Raw genomic sequence first — 12,094 nt, 5'->3', positions numbered from 1 at the left:
TTGGTCAAATGTCATGCCAGTGATGAGGAACTCCAGAAGTGGAGAGGAAGTGCCCAAATGTGAATGGGCAAAGAAGTGCTAGGTGAGACGACATAGATAAGAGCATGTATTTAGGAAAAAGAATCTAAACCATACCTAAACGATGCTGAACTGAAAACTGACAGTTACAACTCAGAAGATCTAAAGGCTGTTGACAGATCCTCTGAAATCATCACTTTTTTTTGGGGTGCGTTTTAAAACAAAGCAAAAAAAAAAAACCAAACCAACCTCAGCCCTTTAAAAGAGCGTTCCCTGGACGGAGCTGGGGGTGAATTTTCAGTAATGCAGCGTGGGGTGTCAGGTGCAATTTTAAGAGTGGTTCTTGGCTTCAAGTGGTAAATGTAGCTTTGATGAAGCATGTTACAACATCTCAAGACTGTGAGAGGCTTCTAATAAAATCTGTCAACCTCTAGCTGAGGTTGGCAAGAGAGATTATTCTTTATCGGTTTGTGATGGCTTTTTTTTCCTTCAGTTGCCTCTACTGTTAATTTAATTAAGGCTGTCAGCGGAAATTGTCGTGCCATTAAGAGAGTACTGGTTTCACTGCTCTGGTAAAATAAAGGTGATCTAAGATGTGGGAACAAGCCCTCTTTTGAACAGCCTGTTCTTCAAATTAGTAAGTGCAACAGATGTAACTAAGAAAATAAACCTATACAAGGACATTTCCTCAAAAAAAAAAACCCACCAAAAACATTAAGATAATGGAGTGATTCAAGACCATATCTCTTAATTCAGAAAGAAGACAAAACAAGTCATAAAAATCTTCTTGGACTCTTGAAACATATTATACAATCTACTGGGATCCTCCCATTAGCAGCTGAGCATTAGTAATTAGACCTTTGGAGAAGAATTTTGTAAGGAAAAGTAGTTTGGTAGTTAAGTAACACTACTTATCCATGCCAAACACCTTTGTGGATTTTTCCTCCCGTTGTGTTTAGGCTCTGTAGGCCAGAGAGGCGTTTTTGTGTTGCATCTGGAACATAACAGGCACAAAGTCTCAAAAGAATCTGAATGCTATTACCGATGGTGATGACATGTCAAATCAGACGTGCTCTTTGTGTTGAATTCCTGCGTTTGGTGCGTTAACAAGCTGCGTACTGTTTTCTGTTGAGAAGTTCAAACCCTAATTTATTGAATTCTTTGAAAAGAAGATGAAACATGCACTTTTCCTAGCTTGTTCTGGTCTGTGTTTCAGACCACCAGATCTTTTGAAAGCCCAGTTCTGTTGGTGTACTCACACCCCTCTGGGGTTGTGACAGTTCTCATATGGCCTTATCCGTTTTTATTCTCCTGGCTTTTCTCAAGCCTCTCCAGCTAAAGCATCAGCTGTGAAAAGATCTCATGATGTTGAAAATAAGATGTGACTAAATTTGCATTTCAAGATTTATATTGTCGTTGTTAATTTCTGCAAGTTGGAAAGCAGACCACGATACAGCTCCTGAAGTACCAGACAGGCTTCCTTTGTGTCTGTCTAACAGAAGATTGTTACATTTAGGTTATGTATCTGGAGCTTTGTACACGTGTCTCTCCTAATAATAGCCTAACTTAAAACTGTTTATTGCACCTTCTAAGTGCAATCCACGCAGGCTGCAGACTTGAGGGTTTTTCCGATTAAATAAATCTAAATAAAGGCTGCAGCCCCGAGTCATCAGTGATGCAACCAGTCCTTTTGGCTCACATGCCAAACTTTAGTCTTTGCTGTGCTGCCAGTTTGAAGATTAATGCTAGCCCTTCACAGGGTTCTCTTAAAAAAGCTGGAATTTGACGTGCCCACGCATTGGGGTTTTTTATTTTTTAATTGTCTCAGACTGAAGAGTGGTAGCAGCAGCAACAGCTCTTGACAACACCGAATGAAGCAAGGGCATGAGTAAAGGAGCATTTTATTTTTGTAAGTGTCGCTAAAGAGAAGAGTAGTGGAGACAGGGTGCCTGGGTTAAATGCTGACAGGCAGCTTGCCTTTGTAGTTCAAATTATGCACTGAAGACATGATGGTTAGTGTCACTTGTTAAAAGCATAATACAGTCAGCTCGTGTACTTTTTGTTTGGACAGAATTTAGCCTGAACAACTGGCCATTGTAAGAGCCAACAATGATCTCTTGGTTTATTAATCTTGTTTTATATGTTGGAGTGCAGCTGAGTAATGGGAATGGTACACGCAAGGTTGTAAAGCTGACTCTCTCTCTCCAGAGTGCTGCGTCCTCCTGGTGGTGGATCCAACTTTTCCCTGGGTTTTGACGAACCAAAAGAACAACCCGTGCGAAGGAACAAAATGGCATCCAGCATCTTTGGGACTCCTGAAGAAAACCCACCTTCCTGGGCTAAGTCATCGGGTAAGAACGTAGTGCTTTGTTTTCAGATCTGGTGTGCATTAATTCATTTTTTTGTATCAGCCTGAAGCTGCTGGTGGCTCAGTGTGGGAACCAGAATTGGCTTCCTACTTAGTAGTGTAGGGCTATAAATGATGTCTGCTTCCGTGGGATTTCTTATTTCTCACTTTGAATTGCTTCCAAAGGGTTTTTTTAAGCAACTCTTGGGCATAGATGTTGTGAGCAGAGAATTGTATTTTGGATGGAGTTTCTCCATATTAATCAAGTCACAGTGAGGTGAACTCCTGTCTTAGTATTTGAAGTAGCACTGATTGGTCTTGATTAATCAGGGGAAGTTTAGCTTTGCGTTGTACCCACAGCTGGGATAAAGCTTCCATTTCAGCAGAGCACTTCCAGTAGGGATGGCCTTAGGAACCCTAGTTTCCATCTGTTTAAATGGCACCTTCAACTGCATGAGATACAGTTGTAAACAGTAATTTGGAAGATAGTATCTAAAGGACCAGGACATCTTTGCATGGTAAAGCTTTGATTCAAAAAAAAAACAAACAAGCCCCCAGAATGCCAACCCACCAGAAAGCCCTGACTGTTTATGATTGCTTTTCCCAGTAAGTTTATCTTGCAGCCTGATTAGAATCAATCTCTGCTTTTAGGGACTAAGCCAGGTGAAATCAGAGAAGATTGTGAATCATCTGGACCACAAAGAAGAAACTCAACTGATACAAACTGTGGAGACTTTGTAGAGTCCAAGGTCAGTACATTAACTAGGAAGAGCCTGATAAAGGGACAGTTCAGGCTCTGTGTGTGATTGCTTTATCGCCGATGTTCACACAGTTGGAAGCATTGAAGGATTTGAATCTGTTCTTTTCCTTTTCTTTTCCACGTGATAGTCTTACAGTATGTTGATGAAGGGCTGGGTTTTTCTACAAGACTACTTTCTAGAGCTCTTAAATCTTCTTATTGATGAGACAGTAATGAAGTGGTGTGAAATCTATCTTCAGCCATGTGTGTAATTGTCTGTTTTAACAGATTTTACAGGCAATAGTGACCTACAGCAAACTTTGTGTGGATCTCTTGACTGACAAAGGGCTTGGTTTCACATCCCAACAAGTACTCAGTAACATGAATGCTTGTTTTATTTCTGTTACTGTCTTTAATAATACCATCACTTTTTACATAAACTATTTTGTAGCAACAGGGAATGTGATTTGTAGTGTTAATGTGGATTTTGCTTGCTCTATGATTAGATTTAATGGGAAAAACAGGCTGAAGAGTAATAATTCCTCTAAATTTAGTAAAACAGGAACCTAGGGTAGACTGCACTCGCATAAACAAATTCTAGAGAAAAAAAAACAAAACTTGTTCTTTAAAGCTGTCCAGCTTCAGGTTTTGTGAAAAGAACTGAAGAGGTAAATTGTTGATCTCAAATACTGTGGCAGATATCTTTTGCCTCATGGGCTATAAACAGCAAGTTTTATTTTGGTAATTGGCATAATTCATCACTTTAACCCATTTTTGTTATTAATAGGCGCTTTGAGCCATGAAATTGTTCTTTGTTGCAGAAGATGTCTTGTTCCAATTTAGCAAATACAAGTGAGATTAAATTTATAGCTGCTACCACAGCAAACAAAAATAAACAGTTTACTCTAATTCTATTTTCTACGTAATTGTATTAAATACTGTGGTTCTCAGCTTTGCAAACAGATTCTTCCAATGCAGAATACTTTAAACTTATGCAGTAGTTACAGCTACAAGCAGCAGAAGCCAGAGCTAATGTACTGTAGCCCAGTCTGAGACTTTAGGCAATACATTTGCGTGAGTTCCTCTGCATTTATATCCTGATGATTGCAGTTTCACTGTGTAATTAACAAAGCTAAATCTATGAAAGTTGATGAAACCTCATTCCGTTCAGGATCCTTGGCTGCTGCTGGAAGGCTTTCTGTACCTTTGTGTCAAGTTGCAGCCTGTGCACAGATTATGACTAGAATGTTTAGCTCTTTATGTACTGAAGGGAACTTTATCAGCAACGTTGCAAAAAACCCTGGTCTGTATTTGAGAAATGTAGTTAAATATCCTGGATAGGAAAAAAGCTCTTGGCCTTGCTAACAGATAAATGTTTGACCTTGGAAAGAGTTGCTTAGTAAAAAGGAGGGGATGCTCAACTATTGCTGGTTGCTCACAGTGTAACTTTCCTGTGGCTGCTGCTCAGCAGTTCCCATGTCGTGGGTATGGTTAGGGCTGCCTCACCGAGGATGCTGTTTGTAATAAAGTGCTCTTGCTCACCCACATCCTTCACAGAGTGGGAATAACAAGTGTGCCATGTGTTACAGGTCATCAGGATTTCTTCAGTAGTGTCTGTTTAAGCTTTTAAAAGGATGTTAGGTAAATAAACAACTAAGTATATTAAACTAGTTGCCCTGTAAGAATTGGTGCTTACAAACCCATCATATTAATCTGTAGAAATATGTATACAGAACCCATCCTGCTGCTCTGATACCTGTCTGTAAGAGCATGTTACTGGTCTAAAAGTGCTTCATGGGATTTGTCACTTGGAAGGTGTTTCTAGAGAGAGCAGCGTGCCCGACCGCCCCGGTCATAACATGGGGCATTGAGTGCCCTCTCTGGAGGGGGAAAATGAAGCATGAGATCTAATGTGTTTCTCTCTCTTCTAGGGAGGAGATGGTGGTGTTGAAACTTTTGGTGAGTAACTCCTTCAGACTCTTCTAGAAAAAGCCTTTTGCAATTGGGCGCTTTTGAAATAGAAGAGGATATAGGATATATAAACGCTCATTTATTGGGAGAGAGGCAGCTTGGGGTTGTCCCTTGAATCCACCAAATCAATAAAGTGACCTGACTCTCTCAGCGTGGATATGGAATGAAGTGGCGGAGGCCTGTTAGTCATCAGGTTAAAAAGGAGAACAATCCTGTTCATTTATTTTGCCAGCAGCACTTGGTGTCAAGATTTGTTTAAGTACTAGAAGGCAAGGTGGATACCGTCTGCAAAGTGTTCGGTGATTGAAACTGCTGTTATAGTAGCTTATAATTAAATAGTACAGGCAACTTAGTGGATTTTAGTTTAGCAATTTCTTTCTTTCCTGTTGTCTCCTCATACAGGAAACACTACATTCACAGAAATAATCAAACCAGCCACTGCATCTGAAAGTGTCTGCATTAACTAGCTTTTAAGTTCCTGAGGCTTTTTAAATGCTGATTTTTGCCAAGGAAGTTGATGTGCATACTGCAAATTTCATGTAAACAGAGGCATTTCCCCCAGCAGCAGTGCATGTTAGCCTTGAAGTGTTTTTTCTAGCTGTGAGGCTGGAAATCTCTCCATTGTAAGATTCACCTTAAGAATAGCTTACTTCCTGAGGAGAGCAACCGGGTACTTTCTAAGTGCTACTTTCAACACCTAAGGGTTGTGGGAGATCACTAAAGCCATTAGCAGTTCCCTGTCCTGAAAAGACTTCTGCTGGGAGGGTGAGAGGTTTTCCAGAACGTTTTTTAACTACCTCTTAAGTGGTATCTATTCCCAAAATAAGTCTTGCTTCTTTAGCAGGCTGCTTCTTGTCAAACTATACAGGCTGCTTTAGTATTTCTTTCCCATGTCTGTCTGGCATTAATTACCACTGTAGGCATTTTATGCCTCAAGTAAGAGGATGTGGTTTGATAATAGAAGTAAACCAATCTGAGGGCTCTGCTGCTTTTCCTGGTGCTTGTTTAAACCAGCTCTCCACGGGGTCAGATGAGAGCCTGCAAACAGTGGTGACGTGAGAAGAGGTGGATGGGAGGAAGTAGAAATAAGGCTTCCTGGGTTAGCAACAGCTGACTGAAACTTGGAGTATAAAATGATATTCTTGATTAGAACAAGTTCCCAGTTTCACAGGTGTCATACTTGTTGGCTTTTGGTTTGTTTTTCTGGTAGGTGATAGCAAAGGAAGTTCTTATCAAGTACCAAGTTAATGTACACTGTGAGGTGGTAAAAAAGGGGGAAAAAAAAAAGTGCTACTGGAAAGTAATTGTTGTCTACTGTTCTGGCCATGACTAAAAATTACATTTTTGAAGATGCTGAAGATTAAATAAAAATGGCAGGCAAACATTTGAATGTTAAACTTCCACTAGTGGTCCTTTGTTAGGAAGGAATAAAAAGTTCATGCTTCCTGGGTATGGCATCTGTGGCAGATAGTGAGAATTCTAATGAATTGTTAAATTAATTTATAGTGTTGCTAGCTTTGGGTATCGTAGCTCAATGGAGCACGGAGCCTTGTTGAGCCGTGTCACTCCATGGCTTGATGTTCCTGCTGTGTGGGATGGCAGACAGAGTGGGTGAACATCCCGCCGGTCCCACCTGTGATTGGGTACTCGGTGTCACAGAGCTGTCCCCGGGGTTTGAATGAATACACCTCCAAATAAAAGCTGTCTGCTTACCAGTTCACAGCATAACTAGATTCTTAATAGGATTCCATCATGAAAAAAAAAGTTTGTTCTTCTGAATTTGGAAATCATTTTCTGTGTGTAACTGATTATAAAACCCCAAGTAGGTGTTAGGTGGGGTATTTACTTAATCACATCTGTCTAGGGGAAGAAAACTTGTTGCTTTTGCAGCCATGTTCTTGCTTCCTGTTTTTTCGTGTAGTTCCTTTCTGTGCATCACAGTTTCCAATGGTTTGCAGTATACTCAGTAGAAAGCTGTTTCAGAGTTTATAGCCTTTCTGATAAGGGAAGGACTTTAACATTTGATCTGATCCTTTTACATTTACCACTTTAGTTATTAGGTTAGCAAACTTATCCGTAATTTGATTGTGTGGGAAGTAGTAATGTGTATGTCAGCTGGCTACGTGAGCCTCTCAATGCTACGGAAACTTCCCCAAAGTCTCCTGTGATAGTAATTCATATTTCTTTTGTGATTCAGTTTGCGCTCTGTACTTAATGAATGTGACTAGCTCAGGAGAACTGGACAACACTCCATTGACTGTCCCCAGTGACTGACTTTCCGTGACACACAGGAAGGTGGAGTCTGGGATTTGGGGACAGGTGATCATCCTGAGTGCTGGGCTGGCTGCGGGGGGCACAGACAATGCGGCCTCCAGCGCTGTGTGAGCAGGGGGCATGACCCCAGTTCTGGGCATGCTGAGTAAGCAGGCGGTGGAACACACCAGCTGCAGAAGCTTCAGGCTTAAAACTTGGTGTTAACTGGTTCGCTCAGATGTGCCTGTGGGTTAACGAATACAGCAGAGACTCTACATTGTAGATTATTTCTGATTGCATGGAGACTTGACAGAGCTGCTGGAGTTCTTTTAGATTATTACAAGCATCAATTCAGGGGGTTCAATGGACATGAGTGGGTTTTCAGTGTTGCTTATCAAATTCTGCATCAAAGATATATTTTTTTTTAAAAATAAACAGTTCCCACAGCACTGGAGGAAAGCTGCTTCGATAGATAGATAGATAAAGAATGGGGGGCAAAGGGTAGGGTTTAGTGATTGCTTTCCAGGTTGGAAAAATGAGCCATGGGAAGTGACGCTGGGGTTAGTTTTATTCAATGCCTTCATCCGTGACCTGGGAAAGGTAATGAACAGTGAAGTCTCCAATTTTGTTGGTGGTATTAGCTCTTTCAGGTAGTCAAATTGTGCTGATGGTGAGAAAATCTCACTGTCAGGAGGACTCAACTAAATAAGGTAGACAGGTAAAAAGGTGGCAAGATATTCTTTGCATAAATAAGTATAAAGTAATGCATCTAGGGGGAAAAAAATCCCAAACCTGACACCTAAGCCATGCCAGTCAGGGTCTGCCTTCAGTCTTATTACTGAAAGTTCTCCGAGATGTTTGAAGGCGCCAGCAAAATGTTGAATATCATCAGGAAGAGAATGGGAAACAACATTGTTTTGCCTCTGTAAACAATGATATGCCCACATCTTGAATGGTGTATACAGTCCTTGAAATGGAAAGACCAGAAGATTGTAGTTGTGGTAAACAAGGGCAGAGGAAGGTAATGGGAAAGGTAAGGAGGTGCCACAGCTGCCTTATGAGGAGAGACTAAAATAGCTGTGTCCCTTCAGTTGAAGACAAGGCTGGGGGAGAGGGAATACAACCAAGACTTAACTAAAAATCGTGAAGGTGGAGGTTTAAGGTGAATGCACAGATGTTCCCCCACTCCTCTAAAGCAAGAACTACTGCTCATTAGATAAAACTAAGGGGTCTGTTAAAAACAGATGAAGCACATCTCCACAGAACTGGCAGTGAAGCTCCACTCCCCTCACCCCACCGAGTATCAGTGGGCAATTTGGTGCCTATTTAGGCCTTTGGCTCTTAACTGATTGTGCTGATCTATAAAAACATGAGGTGCTAATGTACTTGCTGTGCTCATAAATTAATTGTCGATGAAGCAGATACATTAGTTATTTGCTACAGTATCTAAAGTGCTTCCTGTGAAGAATTCCTTCTGTGTCCTGTCTTCACTTGTTGTCGTTCAGAAGTACTTAAAATAGATGAAACTATCGTGTGCTTTCCAGGGAATGTACGATTGGAGCCTACCCATGCATGGCTGTTCCCTGTCCCTTGCGCAGCCTCAGAAGTGTGTGTCAGATCCTCTTCCCACTAGTTATGAAATTGGGAATGGAGTTTGGATCTGAGCTCTTGCTTACGAGTACTGGTGCTTCTGTGACTTGGTTTCCAGCACCTGCTCAGACTTGAGTTACAATTGTCACAGTCCTACGTTGTGACATATGTACAAGACTTAAGCTGCTTGTCATTTAAAAAAATAAAATAAAATAAATTGCTGGGGTCTCCTAACAGCAGCTGAGTGAATGTGGCTCCTGAATGGCTGAAACTGAGCCATAAGGCATGGGAGTTCATCTGAAAAACACTTCCGAGGGCTGAAGTGGGTCCTGGCAGCAGGTCACAGCGGCACTGAGTGTGGCTGTGACCCTGGGGAAGACGCAGAGGAGCTGATCTTCTCTCTAAGCCAGCGAAACATCTAGCTTTCAGCATCCACATCAAACACTTTAAAAGCTTCTTTTCTTCTAGAAAACACTGAGGCTGATGTAGAAGCTGCCCCAGGTCAGAATGAAGAGAAATCCCTGCCTGCTGCACCTGTTCCTAGCCCAGTAGCACCAGCACCCGCACCGTCCAGGAGAAATCCACCCGGTGGCAAGTCCAGCCTAGTCCTCGGTTAAACCTTTCCCTTCCTGACTGTTTTGAACTCGTGTCTGTTTCTTTCCCCCATGCTTGTGAACTGCACAACTTGAGCCTGACTGTACATCTCGAATTTCTTTCATTAAAAAGAAGCACTTTATGTACTCCATCATTTAATTTTTTTTTCTTGAGATCAAGGGTTTTTTCCCCCACTTCTGTCCTGTGTTTCCCCCAGATCTACTGGAAGTGACATGAGTGTTTTCTAGTGATAGACTTGAGGGAAAGCTTTATGAAGTATAGTAATGTAATTCAAAGGAGAGTAGATTGGTTCTAAGTGTGCTTAGAGGGTTTTTGTACTGAGATTTTTTTTGGTTTTTTTAGAACCCCTTAGCTTTACAAGGGTCTAGAATCCTGGTTAAACGGGCCAGCAAACAATCAGCAAGAGCAGTCCCTTCCTCCACGTGTGGGATTTGGGCATCTAAAAGGCTTCATTGACTGCATGTGGTAAATGCCTTGAGCCCTGCTGTGCCATATAAATCCTAAAGTGGTTAGTGTACACCATGCTGCCTTTAAAAAAAAAATAAATAAATAAGAATCTTGGTAGTGGACTACTATGAAGCAGGGTATGTGCCAAATAGAGGGCTGATGACCAGAGCCGCCTGGCCTAATGCTAGGAGGGGATTTCTTCAGACTTTATTCAGTGAAGGTGGAGTGGATCGTATAAATAAATAAAAATTACAGGGCATTTTTTTTACAACTGACTCAATGCTGTGCATGATCATGCTGGTGCTTGACCATGAGGTGAAAATCTCATCCTTTAAAGTGTGTGTTGTAATTTCACAAAGCTGGACTGTTGCTTAAAAGTAAATAATATAGAAATTTTGAAGCAGTGTTTCCTGTGTGGGTTTTATTTCATAGGTTTGGTTTTGCTTTGTGTTCTCAGTTGTCCTTGTCTCAACCAACCTGCCCTACTCTAATATGCAGCAGAGGAGGAGAGTTATACCTTGAGGTCACCCATCACATGCCGTCTTCCCCTGAAGAAAGTCTGGTTTACCTCTTCAATTGTTATCATTTAGATCAGAGAAGCATGGAATATGGCTTGATACACATGAGTTTATCCAGAATACTTTCTTCTTTCAAGAAAATGGAGGAAATGAAAGTTTATTCTCCTCACAAATAAAAAAAACAAGAGAACCTGACAAGGGAAGAGGGGGTGGAAGGGAGACCAAACCATGAAGTTCTCTACAGATCCCAGAGGGGATCTGCAGCACGATAAGCTGAAGCAGCGGGTTTGTGCAGAACTGGTGTGTCTGCTGCAGAGAATGTGCCTTTTCCACCCTCCTCCTGGAAGAACCAGTGCCTAAGACTACCCTGGCTTTCCAAGTTGGTTTTGGAGAAGACCTAGCCTTAGGTGCTTAACCTATCAAACTGGATTTGCTCTAACGTGCTCCTCTCCTACACAGAATCACAGAATGGAAGGGACCTTAAAGATCACCCAGGGACACCTGGGCAGGGACACCTCCCACCAGTGCAGGTTGCTCAAAGTCCCATCCAACCTGGCCTTGAACCCCTCCAGGGATGGGGCAGCCACAGCTTCTCTGGGCAACCTGGGCCAGTGTCTCACCACCTTCACAGCAAAGATTTTCTTCCTAGTATCTAATACTTTCTATCTAGTATCTAATCTAAATCTCCCCTCTCACTTAAAAACTGACCCTGAACAGGAGTCCCTCCCCAGCTTTCCCAGAGCCCCTTTAGGGACTGGAAGGGGCTCTAAGGTCTCCCCAGAGCCTTCCCCAGGCTGAACCCCCAAACTCTCAGCCTGTCCTCACAGCAGAGGGGCTCCAGCCCTCGGACCATCTTTGTGGCCTCCTCTGGCCCCACATCCAGAGCTGCCATTCCTTACAGCCCATAGGTAGCACGTTATGGCTCCGGGCTGCACGGGGCTCCAGCCCTCGGACCATCTTTGTGGCCTCCTCTGGCCCCACATCCAGAGCTGCCGTTCCTTACAGCCCATAGGTAGCGCGTTATGGCTCCCGGCTGCACATAAATCACACCTGGAGGAGGAAAATAATCCAATTACGTTTCCTTCGCAAGCCCCACAACCGCTGGAACTTGTTGATGCTCCTTTGTGGGCGCTGAGATTTTGGCCCAGCCTTTTTCCCTTCTCTTTCCCTCGGTGGGGACACGCCAGCTGCTCCTCATCGAAAAGCAGCCCGGAACCGCTCTCGGTTCCCGGAGGAGCCCCGCCGGTTGTCGGGCGAGCGGATTCCCCCGCCGGGAGCGGGGATGGGCACGGGCGGGGAGGTCCCGCCCCACTACCGGTGGGGACGGGGCGGCCGTTCCGCGGCGGTTACCGGTGGGGCCGGGGCCGGGGCGGCCGTTCCGCGGCGGTTGCCGGTGGCCATGGCCGGGGCGGCCGTTCCGCTGCGGGTGCTGGTGGATATGGACGGGGTCCTGGCCGATTTCGAGGGCGCCGTGTTGCGGCGTTTCGTCTCCCGCTTCCCCGGGGAACCGCGGGTGGAACTGGCGGACCGGAGGGGCTTCTCGGTGCGGGATCAGTACTGCAGCCTGCGGGAGGACCTGGGGGTGAGCCCCGCCGG

General features: G+C 43.5%; 2 protein-coding genes across 3 annotated transcripts in view; both read left to right on the top strand.

Annotated features, from left to right (window-relative positions):
* Positions 1-10,386, top strand: part of HN1 (hematological and neurological expressed 1) — an 11,758-nt gene extending 1,372 nt beyond the window's left edge. Inside the window, exons 2-5 of the mRNA XM_014952477.1 lie at positions 2,227-2,369; positions 3,017-3,114; positions 5,036-5,063; positions 9,387-10,386. Coding sequence (XP_014807963.1) covers positions 2,227-2,369; positions 3,017-3,114; positions 5,036-5,063; positions 9,387-9,535 — 418 coding nt within the window. The 3' untranslated portion in view covers positions 9,536-10,386. The remainder of the gene's footprint in view (positions 1-2,226; positions 2,370-3,016; positions 3,115-5,035; positions 5,064-9,386) is intronic.
* Positions 10,387-11,849: 1,463 nt separating this feature from the next.
* The window catches only part of NT5C (5', 3'-nucleotidase, cytosolic), a 5,758-nt gene continuing 5,513 nt past the window's right edge, over positions 11,850-12,094 (top strand). Inside the window, exon 1 of one of the 2 annotated variants that reach the window (XM_014952453.1) lies at positions 11,850-12,041. In XM_014952453.1, the coding sequence (XP_014807939.1) occupies positions 11,898-12,041 (144 nt within the window). In that variant the 5' untranslated portion in view covers positions 11,850-11,897. Of the gene's footprint in view, positions 12,081-12,094 lie in introns of both variants that reach the window. The other variant, XM_014952445.1, reaches the window with a different exon arrangement.

Source organism: Calidris pugnax, unplaced genomic scaffold (assembly GCF_001431845.1).
Source record: "Calidris pugnax isolate Ruff unplaced genomic scaffold, ASM143184v1 scaffold9, whole genome shotgun sequence".
Classification (NCBI taxonomy): domain Eukaryota; kingdom Metazoa; phylum Chordata; class Aves; order Charadriiformes; family Scolopacidae; genus Calidris; species Calidris pugnax.
This window is presented reverse-complemented; position numbering and strand designations above follow the sequence as displayed.